At 47.8% G+C, this 15,598-nt stretch overlaps 1 protein-coding gene across 3 annotated transcripts in view; it reads left to right on the top strand.

Annotated features, from left to right (window-relative positions):
* HCN4 (hyperpolarization activated cyclic nucleotide gated potassium channel 4) overlaps positions 1-15,598 on the top strand; it is a 104,230-nt gene that overhangs the window by 72,274 nt on the left and 16,358 nt on the right. For all 3 annotated transcript variants that reach the window (XM_086620154.1, XM_086620155.1, XM_086620156.1), the window contains exons 5-6: positions 11,890-12,036; positions 13,966-14,206. In XM_086620154.1, coding sequence (XP_086476280.1) covers positions 11,890-12,036; positions 13,966-14,206 — 388 coding nt within the window. The remainder of the gene's footprint in view (positions 1-11,889; positions 12,037-13,965; positions 14,207-15,598) is intronic.

The raw sequence follows: 15,598 nt of genomic DNA on the forward strand, positions 1-15,598 counted from the left end.
CTATGGTTTTTTCCTCAGCCAGGCCTGAAGACAAGGGCAGAACTTGACCCTGGAAGCTGGATTCCAGTCAGTGCTCAGGGATATCAGTCACCAGTAAGCCAACAGGGACTGCAGCTGGGATTGCAGAAGAAGTGTGAGATATTAAAGCCTGATTAGAATTGGAGATGTGAATGAAAGGGTTACTGGATCCAGGAGAAAAGCTTCGTGACAAAGGCAGTGGGTAGAGGATTTAACAAAGGGTGTATTTCATATGTAGTGGTTATAGCAGATTCATTTCCTGAGGTATTCCCTTAGGAATAAAGCCTCAGGGATTGAGCATGTTCATTTTCTTCTTGCAAATTGGACAAATGATAGCCTTAAAACAAATATGTATTTACTCTCCGCATTCCTTAGCACTTGAATAGCCATGATTAAAATGAGGCTGCTTCGTGATTTGCAGCCCTGCAACTCAATTTAGTTGAGTCCTCGTGGGACAATGTGTCTGTTGAAGCATATTATAAGCAAAGAATCTCAACAAGTTTGCAGGTGGATTGGTAGAAGCAGGCAGCAGTTTCGAGCCTTCTGCTGAGTACACCTCCGGGCTGCAAACGGTGAGGCTCAGGCTGCGGAGACTTCAGCAGCTATTCTGGGAGCAGCCGAAGGAAGGGGAGACAGTGGGGAGGGAGGGGGATAGCAGAAATAACGTAGTAAAAGGACAGAAGGTTGTAGCTAGTAACTGAACTGGCAGGCTTGGCTTTGTGTAAACTTCAGGACAGGTTCAGGAGTGAGTTTGTGGCGAGGTTTCAGACTGTCTAGATCTCTGCCAAACCAACTTGTTCTTCCCTTGTACAAACAGGGCTTTTGAGAAGAGGAAGAAAAGCCAAGATGTGCTGTCTGTTGGCTTCAGTAGCAGCCTTGTCTCACTCTGGGCTGGATTCATTGAACATTTGGACACTCAATCCCTGTCCTGTCTAAATCTCCTCCTTCATACTCTGCTAGTTTCTGCAAGGCAGGGAAGCCGTGTAGGATTGATGGGGTGGCAGGAAGCATGGACAATTTGGAAAGGGAAGTTGCACCCTCCAAGACAGTGTTGTGTGGAGGTTTCTGAGTACGAGTGGAGAATCCCATGGGGCACAGAGCACTCACACCAGCTCAGGCACTGGAACTGGCACTGGCACAGCCATCATGTAAGTCTGGCTCTGTGCCTTCCTTAAAAAGCTCTGAATCATAATAGCTCTTTAGATCTGGCACTCTGAAGTGACTATTTTATTTCCAGTCCCAGAGGCAAAGTTAGAAGGGACCTGTCTGTCACATCTTGCATTGCAGAGTGTCTTATGCCCTAAATTATTTGCCCATGGTCATGCAGAGATTCAGTGGCAGGACCTGGAGCTGACTCTTATCTCTTAACCTCAGTCTGGTGTCTAACTCCAAAATATCTTTGCACCCAAGATTGGTGTCTATTTCCTGCATGTGAGAGAATATTATTACAAGTCTATCCTGAGGGATTCTGATAGAAAAATTTCCCCAAGTCATGGTTGTGCAGTTACATCTTATAACTGAATTGGTCTGACAGCTCTGACCAAAGAGGGGCAGCCTCACGTACCCATTCTCACTCCGTGCTCCCACCACTGCTCTCAGCTGCACCGTTTCACTCTTGTACATCACCTTTCATACTTTTCAGACCTTTGCTCAGCTGATTTCTTTCATCTGAGTTAGTTTTTTGCCAGATTAGTGGGTCGAATTAGCTTACTGTAAAGTCCAGTGAGTGCCAGAGCTGGTGCAGGGTGATGGTGGAGGAGGTCCATAAGCAAGAGCAGAGGCACAAGGCCCTTCTCAGGTATTCTTGATCAGCTCGAGCCTTAACATGTAAGTTCATCATTGACTGCAAAATTACCCCACAACCTGCAGTAACTGCAGCTCACGAGAGAGGAGGAGTGTTTCCTGCCCAGGAGATGAATAAACTAGACTGATATGCAAGTTATTTTCATGCTTTATGCAGGTTCCTCTATTAATTTCTTTCTCTAATCCGAAAGCTCAGATGGATTAATATTTATGTCAAGTCACCACACACTCACACACACACTCTCATCCTCCCCAGCAGACTCTGTAACCTTGAGGCTTTTGGGAGCGGTGATTATGCTGCTTACTGCAGCTATGCTCCTCGGAACAAAGCAGAGAGAGACTCGGAGCTTCACTCTCCCATCCCAGCAGGATGCAGGCAGTGATGGGCATCCTGCAGAGAGACTCGGCTCTCCCGTCTTATCTTCTCAGGTACATAAGGAAGAATGACTGGTGAGAGGTAGGAATTGCTGCTGTCAGCATTGCAGAGCCCAGCAAAGCCATAATCTCTCCTTCCAGAGCCTCATCTGTCCTCAAGATCTGTCTGCTACACTGGAATTCCCTCGAGCTCTCTGCTCTCCACAGTCAATCCCCTGCTCCTCCTCCCCTCTGAGCCATCACTGTCTGAACTATCCGATGAACCCTGAACTATCCAATGCCTCTTGTTCTTAAAATACATGTTGAAACTGGGTAGATACTTGCGTATTCACTTGACGTTGTTCTGAAGAAGCACGTGCTGATGCACAGTTGCGAGGGGGCAAGGAGGTAACACTAAAGAGAGAATCACTTTATAAATCCTACAGAAGCACTAATGACATCATCTCTCAGTTCCTGAAACAGCCCTGCTTAACCATCAGCACAGTCCTTCTTGCCACAGTTTTAGCCCACGGTCTGGCTGTCCAAGCAAAAAAGCACTTTACTGCCCGACTATCAACGTTTCAGCCCTTCTGTCGTCAACCTGAATTTAACCAAGAGTAACTGGGGGAAATAAAGGCTGAAAGGTAACAACTGGAATGTACCATCTCTGTTGGAGACCAAGCAGATGTTAGACCAATATTCGTTAAAGGGAAAACGAGACACTGCCCTTGTGCCTGCCTACTACGATGAGAGCTGGGAATCAGTCTTCTGGGCTTAGTCAGTCCTTGCCCTTTCTTGGAGACCAACAGTGTAAAGTCTTAGTAGGCAACAGGTTTAAGGAGTTTTGTTTTTTTTTTAATGGTATGTAATTAAACTGTGGAACTCACTGCTACAGGGTGCCATGGAGGCCCAAAGTTTCATTAGCCTCAGAATATTTAGCCAAATTCACATAAGGAAAAATCTTACAAGCATTACTGAATGCGGTTAGAACCCCTGGCAGTGGGTATCCCTAACCTGCTTTTGCTGGAAAAGCCAGGAGGGTATGGCCAGGAGCTGGATTGCTGTGTGTCTCTTTTATTCTTTCTCCTCTTCCTCGAAGCACCCGAAACTGTCAGAGACGCCCCACCAGGTGAGAGGAGCCCTCAGCCTGACCCTTCATGGCTACTCCCGTGTTTTCAGGCTGGTTTGCTATGCAGCTCCGTGTTCTGAACTGCCTCCAAATGAACATGTGCGGGGAATTCGGCGCAGAGATCCTAGCTGGGGTCCTGGGTACAGTATAATCACATTAGCCTGGCAGCATGCCCTTGCTGATTAGCCCCCCTTCACCCCTCCTTTAAGCAGAGCTAATTAACCTGAGTGTAGCACTGTACTGAAGCTGTATTAATTCGTGTGGCTCCAGGGCTGGCTTAGCTCGTGCTACCTTGGGGACGACACGGCGCAGACACATTGAGATAACTGGTGTCAGCTGCTCTGTTTGCAGAGAGCTGGGCAAAGTCTGCCATTATTCCCACACCTACTCTGCCACAGACCTGTCAGATGGGACATTTCATGTTTGTTGCCGTTCTGGATGGGATCTGAAGTGCCATTCCAAAAATGGTTGGTCACCAATGTCTGTATTCTCAGGTGGCATTCCCAGATCTCTAGAGTCCAAAGGGGTTATGTAGAAGTCCCCTCCTGATCTAGCGTCTCGGTTCTGGATGTTGGGAAAGCTGCAAAGCTCCCTTACTGTTCTGGTGATGTGTGTGAAGGAGAAGGCAGGGAGTGTGCAGCACTTGAGAAATTAAAGGTGTCTGGAAAATCTAATCAAATGCAGAATTTAATCAAACTTCCTGATTGGAAAAAGTTTGGAGTGCCTTGCTTTATCCTATAATGACTGCACTAGTTGTGTATTACCTCAGTCTGTTAAGAGATGGCCTGAGAACCATTACGTCCCATGTTACTGTCAATCAAAGCATTTGGGGTTGATAACAAGGCTTATAAACGATGTGCTGTATTGATTGTGTCTAGAAGCGAGGGCCTCTGATGTGCGCCAGGCTCGGTGTCTCAGCACGGCCTTTAGGTACTTTTTTCTGTAATCAGGACCGGGGTTTCTGGCTGGTTTGCAGTCCAGAGTCAGCGAGTGAAGGGAGCAAAGTTAGATGCAGCTGAAGTTGACAAGAGGGGCCCAGCTTCTCCCCTGACATGTTAAAGAATGGCGGGAATAGTCCCCCATCCCCATCTTCTCTGCATACCCACCCACATGTCCTAGTAGGTCCAAGGAAGTTGCCAGAAAATTGCAGCCTGATGTAAGCTGGCCGTCATTTGAGTGGAGATTTGGACCAGATGACCTTCAGAGGTACCTTCCAATTTATATCATCCTTTGACTCTGATTTGAAGTCCGTAAGTGCTTTCAGGCAGCGAGCACTCAGGATTCGGAGAGAATGGCTGGCTCAGGATTGTGGATCCAGTGCTGCAAGGCAGCTGTCCTCTTACAGATACCACATCCATCTCGTTTTAGAAGAATGTTTGTAAGAAGTAGGTAATGGAGTGGTATAAATAATGATTTGTTCAGTTCAGCTCAACCAAAAAATCAGAAATTTGTGTCAGTTGTTTTTATTAAGGTTATTTAATCCTTTTCATGAAAGTATCCTGGGTTGGTTATAAAATGGAAATGTTTTCTCAATGAAAACCTAATGATTTCTCTTAAAAATGTCTTGCAGTGCAAATTGCCTTCCCTTTATGGCCTTAACTAAACTGAGGTCGAGTAGCTTTTGCTCTTGCAAGAGTATTTCATTGGTTAACTTATTATTCCTTGAAACTGCTTACCCATGTGTTAGTAAGAGAAGTCCCATTTTGAAGCCGTAAACCATGACTTCTCGATGTCTCTGCGGTGGCGATCAGTCAGCACTGAAAGCAGACAGCTCAGTGCCCAGGTGTGTCCATCTTACGGGCAGCAGTGCCCACGGAGCCTGTAACTGCCATGAAGCACAGGGGCACCTGCAGCACCCGCTCCGTGCTCACACGAAGGAGGGAAGGAGGGAGTCAGCGACACCGCGGTGTCTTTGTGGCACATCTTTACAGAAGGGGAAACGAAACTGCCGTGTTGGGGATTCATCTTGGTTTGCTGTATCAGAGATACTGTGATAAGGCTCCGGGGTGACCTTATAGCGGTCTTCCAGTACCTCAAGGGGGCCTACAAGAAAGATGGGGAGAGGCTGTTCAGGAGGGCCTGTTGTGATAGGACAAGGGGTAATGGTTTTAAAATAGAGGGAGGTAGATTCAGATTGGATATTAGGAAAAAATTTTTTACCATGAGAGTTGTAGAACACTGGAACAGGTTGCCCAGAGAGGTGGTGGATGCTCCATCCCTGGAGACGTTCAAGGCCAGGTTGGACGAGGCCCTGAGCAACCTGATCTGGTTGGAGATATCCCTGTTCCTTGCAGGGGGGTTGGACTAGATGACCTTTGAAGATCCCTTCCAGCCCTAACCATTCTATGATTCTACGATTCTATGATTATAACCAGGACTTTGACATCGTATTTCTGCTGGTGGAAGCTGGACAGATAGTTCTGTTCTTTGAGCAACGTCGGCGACAGCCTGGTCCGAGCAGTGTGACTGTGCACGCGCGGGCACCGCGCGCGTCGTCACGGAAAGGAGAGGGCTCTTGCCTCAGCTGTTCTTTGTATCCCAGTGTGGGATTTCTAACTTCATTATCGCTTTTGAAACTCATTTTGGCACTCAGGCGGTAAATAAATAAATAAATACATCATAATGCGAAGCACTAAGCCTCCCTGCTGAGCCGTCTCTCCTGGCAAAAGGCTGCTCCCAGCAATACTGATCTCAAATTGCACACTCACCGTTCCCTCCTCCCCATCTCCAGCCTTTGTCTGGTGGCAGATTCTACCTCATTTCTCTCGTCCTGCTCTTCTGATGAAAGTAACATCGATGTCTTTTTCTCCATCACGCCTCCAGATATGTGGATCCAGTGACACGACCTGACACCTCCAAAATGTCCTGTGATATGAGCTTCACAGTGCTTAATGGATGATAAAAGATTCACTGACTGGGTCTAAAGGTTCCCTGTGCTGGACTACCGACTTATGCTAGGATGTGACCTCTCAAACCTAGCAAGGTATTCTCCTCAGGTGCCTTTCCCTGGCTGGAGCTAGGCATGGAAAACAAGCTGCTTCTGTAGCCATGATGTACAAGTTCATACGTAATACACTCATCATTGCACCACCTTGCCGTGATGCACAGGATTAGACCTTAAGGCTGAGCACCTGTAAGAGCAGACAAACAGGGCATTTCCCACAACATTTAGCGCAAAGAGATTTGTCCCGAAGTTCTTGGATCTGCTGTTCTTAGGACTCCTGAAGTTAACAGACATTTCCAGTGCTTCCAGCAAAGCCGGACCATGTCCTGCGAGCTCAGCGCTGCGTGCTAACAGCACCATCCCCCATGGTGGGGTTCCCTGGCTTGTGCTGTGGCCACTGCAGCAGTGCAGCCAATGGGAAGAAGTAAAAAACTGTTTCATCAGGCTCATAATTGACACTACTCAGTCTGTTGATATCTCACAGCCCAGAAACAGGACTGTCTGAAGCAGAATCCTTGCCAGAACAGGTACAGCGAGGGAGGCAGCTACGGCACGTGATCATTACAGCCATCCTCAATGTAATGAATGTTGTATAGAAAGTGGAAAAAAACCTCCAAGAGTTTTCTGCTGGTGTCTGTGGTCTTCATAACACAGCAAGAGATAGAGAACCTGATTCTAGGTAAGAGAATTTCTGAAGGTATCAGAAATTCTGATTTTCAGAATTCACTGCGGTGAGGGTAAAAGTGTTCCATGTTTTTCAGCATGTAACATGCAAGACTTAAAACTCATCTTGTTGTAGCAAATTGAGCTATGGCTCTAGTACAAAAATTAACCCAGTCTTTGGAAGAACTCAGAACCAGGACGTTACGTAATAGCTTCCAAAGCTGAAGAGTAGATGGATGTGGGTTTAAATTTAGCTCACTAATCAGAAAGTGTAGTGGTAGTAGTAGTAATCAAAAGTAGCAGTGATAATCTTTGGTGCTGTGCTGGGTATGGTCTGAGTTGTTCTGGTTGAATTGGTATTGATATAACCACCAGTTTGCCTGTAGCACACTCTGATCCCCCTCCACCACCACTCCCCTCATGCAGGCACCCCAGCTCTCTTTCCACTTACTCATTCATTTAGAGTTTCCTCTGGTTCCCTCCATGAAGGAATCCAGCTCCTGCTTCAGCCTCAGCTCTAAGCCCATTCTCTTGCTGCCTGGAGGCTGGAGGTATGGGAGGGACAGCATATGCCTGAACACAGCTCCTCTCAGTCACTCTCCTATTGCTATGGTGAAGATGACCCTGTGCACATTTAATTTTATGAATGCCTATATTCTTGTTGGAAAACAGCAGGACAGTGCCCATGAGCAGGAGTATGTATGGAGAGCCAACTGCGTTATAAGCATTGGCAGACTTGGGATAAGCTGCGAGAGCCTGCACCGGTTCTCAGGAGAATTTTGGAAGAGAAAAGAGCAAAATTATTCAAGCTAGGACTGATGCTAGATAGCATCAAGCTGGAGATCGCACCAGCAGTGTCGGCATGATTTTATTGTCTTAAAGAAGTTCACTTTTCTTCCCTTGAACCACTCACTCCTGGAGTCATTTGGCTCTATGAGGATGAGTATTTTGATCATTTTGAATAGGATGTATATCTGGTCGTAGAACAAATCCTGAGCATGGGAATATGAATGGCTTAAAAGACAAAAAAAAAATGGAACTCAGCATTTTTTTGGTTTTGATGATTACTGTACACTTGGGAGCCGCACTGTTTTACTGCTAATCATAGGTCAGAGAAAATAAAACAAAGATGCAGCTGTGTCTCATGCAGACAATCTATCTGGTGAGTCCGTGGCATGATCTTTGCCCCTGTGAAGCACTAATCCACTTGAGAGAGCCACAACGTTTTACATTGTGGCTTCTGATGTGCATCTTAATCCAGTCTCACAGGAGATATGCTGCCAGCGTTCGAAATACTGCCAGAGCATCATGATTTTTCACTTCACTGAAAATGCATTACTCTGCTTGATTCTCCTGTTTCTTACACAAGTGCATCTCTGTTGGCTTCCATGGAGTCCAGATGTGGAGACTGGGACTGAGATTAAACTCCGTCCCACAGTGATCTCAGCCTGTTTCTGGAAGGATGCAAGCAGTACAGCTCTGCGTAGGAAATGTGTATTTATCTTTGGATGGAGGGAGACAAGCACCCCGGGTGCCCTCACTGCAGTAGGTCATGCGTGCGTGCTCGTGTCGGTAGGCATCCTGTGAAGGTGTGTAAGTGTGTTTGAATGAACCCAGATGAAAAACTGGAAATCAATGTTTCTCTGAAGCTCTGAAGAGTGGTGTGTGTGGACCAAAAGCGGACTCAAGGAGGTGTCAGTGCCAGAACTGAGATGAGAGCAGCTCTTCTCAGATGCAGGATCATTTTTATACTCAGAAGTAGGGCAAAGAACTAGTCCAGCCTTTTCAGCCAGTGATTTATTACTGCCAGAGAGAGGAGGATTCGTGACAGAGATTGAGGGTGTGGAAGGAGTTAAAAATATTTCATTCCCTTCGGACTGTGAATGATCTGAGCTTTGGTAGAAGGGGAGGGGAGTGGTGAGACAGCTAGAGAAAGTGGCCAGTTATAGAAGGAAAAATACTCAGATAAATGGTTCCCTTTTGATATATTAATACCTCCTTCAAGGGCTTATTTGAGAAAAAACAGACTTAAGAAAATGAGTTAGGATTTAAATAGACTCGATTGTCTTCAGAGAGATTTAAATAATTCCTAAATGAGCCTTTTTAGTTGAACTCAGAGAGGCCACTAATCTCTGCGCGTTCCTCTGAGCACAGGTCGGGCTGAGGACATGGAGACAAGTAGGAAGACTGAACGGAGAAGTGCAAGGGAGAAAGGAGAGAGAAGGAGGCTGTTGGGCAAGGTAGAAAAGCTGAAAAAAGACATGTGCATCCCACTACACTTCGAAAGGCCTTCTCTTGTGCAATTTTTTCGTGGCCTTTTGGTTGGTCACTGCGGCTGCTTGACACTGCAAGAGTGGTGGCCTTCAGCCTGGTTGAGCAGCTCCAGGGGACGGGGGAAAAACCCACATGAATCTTCAGTTTATCAAGCGTACAGAGAAGGGGCTGATGCTTTCATTCCTGAGCACCTCTGCAGGACTCCATCTCTGCGTAAAGGAGAGTTAAGAGCCCACAAAACTCTCCAGCTGGCATGGGTGAGAGGAGGGAGCACTAACAAAGACAGGAGAGCCAAGACCTGTGCCTCTTGTTAACGATGACAGAGAATTATGGTTTCTTATTTCACAATTTTCTTTTATAACCATGATTTTAATTTCTAATCGGAAGCAGAACCCTTTTTTTCTGGTGAAATGAATTTGTCCTGTTTTTACTCGAGCCTTATCTAGGGACGGTGATCGTAGGAGAATCTGACAAGCCCTAAGGACTTTGCAGAGCAGTAATTTATTGCTTTTTGTTACAAAGTGCGGTAGTGAATAAGCAAAGAGTCTGAGTCGCCCCAGCCAACCTGCGCTTGTGAATCTGAGAAGCTGGGGGTATTTTTCCCAAGAAGCAAAGGTCAGTTGAAGATGATTGATAGCAAGTGCTTATGGTGGAGAGAGGAGGGGTAGCAGGTAGGTGGCAGGCAGCAGGTGATGAGAGGCATCTTGTGATACTGGTCAGTGTATCAAGACATTGGGCTAAGACTGAGAATATAAGGTGATCTTTTTGGCAAATAATTTATTCAACAAAAATACAGCATGAAACCAAACAGAACCGTTTCTGGATTTAGGAAAAATTTAATAAATCTGGGTCAGCAGAAGCTAGGGCCTAATGATTTCCCTTTCCATAATGAGTATCCTACATGTCCTATGTCTGATTTGCCAGGTCCCATGGATGTCTTAAACACTGCAGTGCATCTCCAGTGGCAGTAGACTTCTCTGTTTAGGCTTCTGAGCCAAGCAAGGCCTTCAACTTTCTGCGTTTAAGAGCATAACCTGCAAAATCCTCGATGGGCTCAGACCACTGAGTTGCCCACATGTGAGGTGTGGGTGTCTGCACCCTTTATCTTCCTCACTCACGAACTGCAGACCCTGCGCAGCACCCAGCGTAGCGCCGCCTGACCTGGTGTCCTACCAGTCTCTACAGAACTTCAGCAATCCAAATAATAATTTGTTGCCAATTCTCTGCCTGACTCCCTATGGGGAGGTGGTGACTCGCTTGACTTTGATCATGCTGTAGAGATCATGAATATTTACAGCCAGCTCCTCTGCTGCTAGCTACAGACAAAAAGCTCTGGAAATGCCAGGAAACCCCGAGTGTCCCCTCTGCCACCTTGGCTTCTTAGAGTAATTCCTTCTCCTCTCTGGTGCAGATCAAGTTGTTAGCATGCAAGGCAGCGCCAGCACAGACTGTACTGAGAGCAGAGTGACACTGGTGTGTGCAGGGGAGGTCTGTAATGAGCAGAAGTTTGGTAATTGGGCTCTTCAGCACAAGCTGCAGTAAAGGGACATTCAGGGACAGATTTATCAGGGAGAAGAGGAAAAAGAGGGATAGCAAAGGGGGAGCACAGTCTTTTTTGTCAGCGTTATTTAGCATGGTACATGCTCAGCGTCATATTCTGTGCTGTGTACCAGTGGAAGGGAGCATGAGCATTGCAATAAACACCTTGTCCCTGCAGCACCTTCAAGGCAAGTGGACCCATTTACAGTCCTGTGCCCTTGAGGAAGTGTCATTTGCTCACACAAAGCACCTTTAGTCCCCAAATACTGCTCTGGCATCAGTCAGTGCACTCTTGTGTTCCCCTCTGAGTGACATGATGGAAATGCAAACCATTAGGGAAAAATACAGACAGGTTAGGTGGCACGAGTGCATGGGGCAATAGGGAGCCAGCAAAAGGTGAAGAAGATCTGAACCTGTGCAGCTCTAAGTGGGAGAGCAAAGGTGCCATCATAGCTGGCACAGACAAGAACACAGAGGAGAGGACAAGCAGGCCACAGGAACTGCAGCTTCAACCGGATAACTGTCAGATTTCTGTCTCTGGGTGTCCTTCAGTTTGCCTGTGACGGTGAACATCCAAGGCAGAACCGCGTTCCGCTGCTTTGTGCAGCCCCTGGTGCCGTGGGTTCCTGAGCTTGGCTGAGGCCTCAAGGTGCTGCACACCACTTACTGGTCTAGAGCCAAGCTGCCAGGTCAGGCACCCTCCTGACCACCATGTGTCATGGAAAAACCTTCTCTTGAAGGCACATTGTACTTCTTGCTCTCATTCTGCGCAGGGTTTGGACAGTCTTCGCTCAGCATTATTTGCTGAGAAAAGATTCCCAGTTGAGCACTTCTTACTCATCTGTGCTCCCAGCTTTTGCTGGGTGTGTAGGGGAGAACAGGCGGCTCAGCACCCAGGGAATGAGTTTTCTCCACAGTGTCACTGGCTGAGGATAAGTTTAAAGGTTAAAACGTGGGGCAGCCGTTTGGGGAATATAACAAAGGTGTCTGCTCACTCCCCATGTGTTCAGACAGTTGCTCTCTCCTGCACCAGATTTGTCTGCCTGGGCCTGCCTTGGTGTGAAGGAAGCAGATATGGCTACGGTCTACCATGTGCTTGTCCTCGAGCGGGCGCCATTCGTTGCATGTCCTGGTAACTCCTTCTCTTCCTCTCTCCTCTGCGCAGTACAAACAAGTGGAACAGTATATGTCCTTCCACAAGCTCCCTGCTGACATGCGGCAACGCATCCACGATTACTATGAGCACCGCTACCAGGGGAAGATGTTTGATGAGGAGAGCATCCTGGGAGAGCTGAGTGAGCCCCTTCGAGAGGTAAGGAGGGGGCAGTGACTGGGCGATGCACATTCCTGTCGTCTTTGGCAGCTGTGGAGTTCCCGGTGTGCAGTGTCCAGTCCCAGTGCTTCACAAGGGACACCACCAGTTGATGGGAGGGGTGGGAGGCCAGCGTTCCCGTTAACACCGGCTGCGTGGTGCTCTAATGTCGTGCCCAGCAGAGACAGCACATCCATGCGTCTGAGCAGCCAGATGTGGGGCTGTGCTGTGCTTAACTTTTTGGGAGAGCAAGGCCAAGAAGAACATGGTCCACAGCTTGGCCATGTCTCTGTCAGAGACAGTTTCATTTGGAGGGAGTGACCATCCTAGCCGTTGGCATATGTCTGGAATTCCATTCCCTTGGTCAAGGCAAAGGGAAGCCAGGCCTTTGGCATTTGCAGGACTCCTGCCTGAGTCTGTTAATTGCTGCAGCACAAGTGATGGCTGACATAAAGGCAATGGAGGCTGCAACATGCAGGCCCTGCCACCCACTCAGCATGTGAATAGGTGCATCTTGGCCCCTTCCAAGGCCATGGCAATGTCTGGCAATGTCATCCCCTTTCCCAAAGAGCCCCTGCAGGAGAGCACTCTGGAAAGTGCCCTGCACCTCACACTTCCCTCCCCACACAAACACGTGCCGCTGCCTGGTACAGCATCTCAGTAAACTCCCACTGCATGCTCCCTGATGAGCTGTGTGTCATATATTTATAGAAACCTCTGTGCAGTGTGCTGGCCTGATCTATGCTCCGTCCATCAGCTGTACCAGCAGAGGTACAAAGTCAAAGGAAAGGAGGAGCAGGGCCCACACTTGAGTTTCTACAGAAAACCCCCCTCCCTAGCTGAAGCCCAGCAGTGCAGGCTCTCCCTAGTGTATGCCTCCAGTATGTTACCCACAAGCACTAGAAGTGGTCTTCCTCTGTCTTCTCTGCCCCTACTCCCCAGGTAATGTACCTCCATAGGACAGAGAAGGATCTGAGGATCTACCAGCTGTATTTTAAAACTAGTTCTGCCAAAGACTGAAAGGGCAACCCTAGAAAGAACCCCAGTGAGGAGGAGACAGGTGCTTCCCAGCCCTCTTTCTTCCTGCACCCGTCATCCAGTTGCTCCTTCCCTGCCTGGCCAGGGAGTGTTTTGCTGAGGTGATTTACTCAATATCACTTTCTGCCGCTTTCCGAGTCGGAGCTGACATGGCACAGAGCAGCTCCTGTGCAGTGGAAAGTGCTGTCAGACCCTGCGAGTGACACCGAGCCACAGGAGGAGGCACAGTCCCTGTCTGCTATATGACAGCTGAACAGCTGGATTGGGTTTTCTTCATCCGAGGTTGATGATCCAGCCCATGCCCCAGTGACTGGTGGGCACCTCTCCCTCCCCTCTCTTGACACTATCCCCAGCTGCTCAGGATAATTCTTTCTCTGAGCGCCTTGGCACATTTGTGCTGTTTAATATCTCATTGACAAGGAAGGGCAACGGAGAACATAGGGCTGCCAAGGTGAGTTATAACATTTTCCCAGAGAGGAGCCCTGGGCTTTTCCATGCAGCCTTTCACCAGCGCTATGCACCTCTCTCACAGGCCAAGGTTTCCTGCAGAAAGAGGTGTATTGTGTGTCTTTGGGAGGTCGGGGGTATTGTCCCTGCTCAAAGAGAAAGTATGAATGAAAGCAGTGAAGCGTGGTGTCAAGCTGTCAGCTTCAGCTCGCGCTGCTGCATGCTCTGAGCATCCAGAGCTCGTTCCAGCCTGCACTTAGAGGAGCCAGACTAAGGGAACAGAATTGGTTTTTTCCCCCTGCTTTCTAATGTACAGGTCAAGTGAGGGATCTTCATAGATTGTTAAATGTTGACTAAACATATCTGTGTATCTTTTCTGCTCCCTGTCCCATCTTTTCTCTTCCCCCTCCCCTCTCTCTCTCTTTTGCATCACATCATGGTCAGGAAATCATAAACTTCAACTGCCGGAAGCTGGTTGCCTCCATGCCCCTCTTTGCCAATGCAGATCCCAACTTTGTGACATCCATGTTGACCAAGTTGCGGTTTGAGGTGTTTCAGCCAGGGGATTACATCATCCGGGAGGGCACCATTGGCAAGAAGATGTACTTCATCCAGCACGGAGTGGTGAGCGTCCTCACCAAAGGCAACAAGGAGACCAAGCTGGCTGATGGCTCCTACTTTGGGGGTGCGTGTTAATCAGTCACCTTTACATAGTGATACCCACTGCTATTGCCCATATGTTCCTTAACTTGTCCTGGATGCACAGGGATGGCAGCATGTGGAACTGATACCCCAGGTACCTCCTCCTCCACCCTCTGTCTCTGTTCATCTCACCTATCTTGCAGCTTCCCATATAGAAAATTGTGCAATGGGAGATTTACTGGGACTCATGGGCAGTGCAGGAGTCTAGATAATAAATAATAACAACACGGAGAAGGGAAACTTAGTTCTTGTAGGTTCATTTCTTTTTGCCCCAAGCAAATCTGTGACAGATCTGTGAAGCTGAGAGCCTAAAGGAAATAAATGGAGTGTTCTCAATTCTCCAAGCATCTTTACAGTGCTGCCTAGTCCTACTGTCTGGCATCTGTCATACAAGGTACTGTATAAACACATAGTCCATCATCTCCCCAGCCTGTGGCTCAGCAAAATGTCGTGAAGTTCAGCAGGCAGGTGGAATATATCAGCAGCAGAGGTCTGGAACAGCGAAACTAGCATGAGGTCAGAAAAGACTGTAAGAAAAGATTTAGGATACTGCTTTTATGAGTAACACAGGCACCCCGCCTACCAGAGCCCTGTAGAGACCTCACTGACAGCCCAAGACAAACAGTTCTCTGGTAGATGCACGTTTTAGTACAAGCACTGAGTGCACCACAGTTAACAGCCTACTGAGAGGGGGCAGAATGAAACGTGCCTTTCCTCCCCTTCTGTAAGGCCTTTTCTCCATTAAAAATTCCCTATCATGCATTTCCTACACTGCTCTTAGACTCTTAGTTCCTGTGAAACAGCCTGTCTGCACCTACCTGGAGTACAAGGGTTTTGCACATCCCTAGGAAGTTGGGTCAGTTTGTTGGGATTTGGAGTTACAGCATTGGAGTCAGGATACCCTGACGGCGTTGATTAAAGTTGCCCATGCCATTCAACGTGTTTTAGATCCCATACACACAACTCCTCACGCACATTCAAAGCCAGCAAGGTCCCATAAGCATCCCATAATAACACACTTCTAACCTTTTAGTGCTACTATACCAGAGCTTTGGGGTAGACCCGGAATGAATCCTGAGAGTTGCACTGGTGGATTGAAACCCAACATAGAGCAGAGAGAAGAGTGCTGTCAGTCCTTAGGTCACACCGCCTGCCTTTAAGTGCCTGGCTTAGCTGTCCATACTCTGTGCAATCAGTGGAAAAGCAGGACTCAGGAGCTCTCCACTGAGTGTTCAAGGAGCATCTGTGCCCAAGTCAGGCATTTATGGTAGAGTCAAGGGCTTTCTGTTCTCTTGCCAGCTGAGCATCCTCCTAGGAGTAGCTAACTGCAATGTAAATATACCAAGAGTTAGTAGGTGCCACTAGCTTGGCTTAC

The sequence above is a fragment of the Tauraco erythrolophus genome, chromosome 14 (genome assembly GCF_009769465.1).
Source record: "Tauraco erythrolophus isolate bTauEry1 chromosome 14, bTauEry1.pri, whole genome shotgun sequence".
In the NCBI taxonomy this organism is placed as follows: Eukaryota; Metazoa; Chordata; class Aves; order Musophagiformes; family Musophagidae; genus Tauraco; species Tauraco erythrolophus.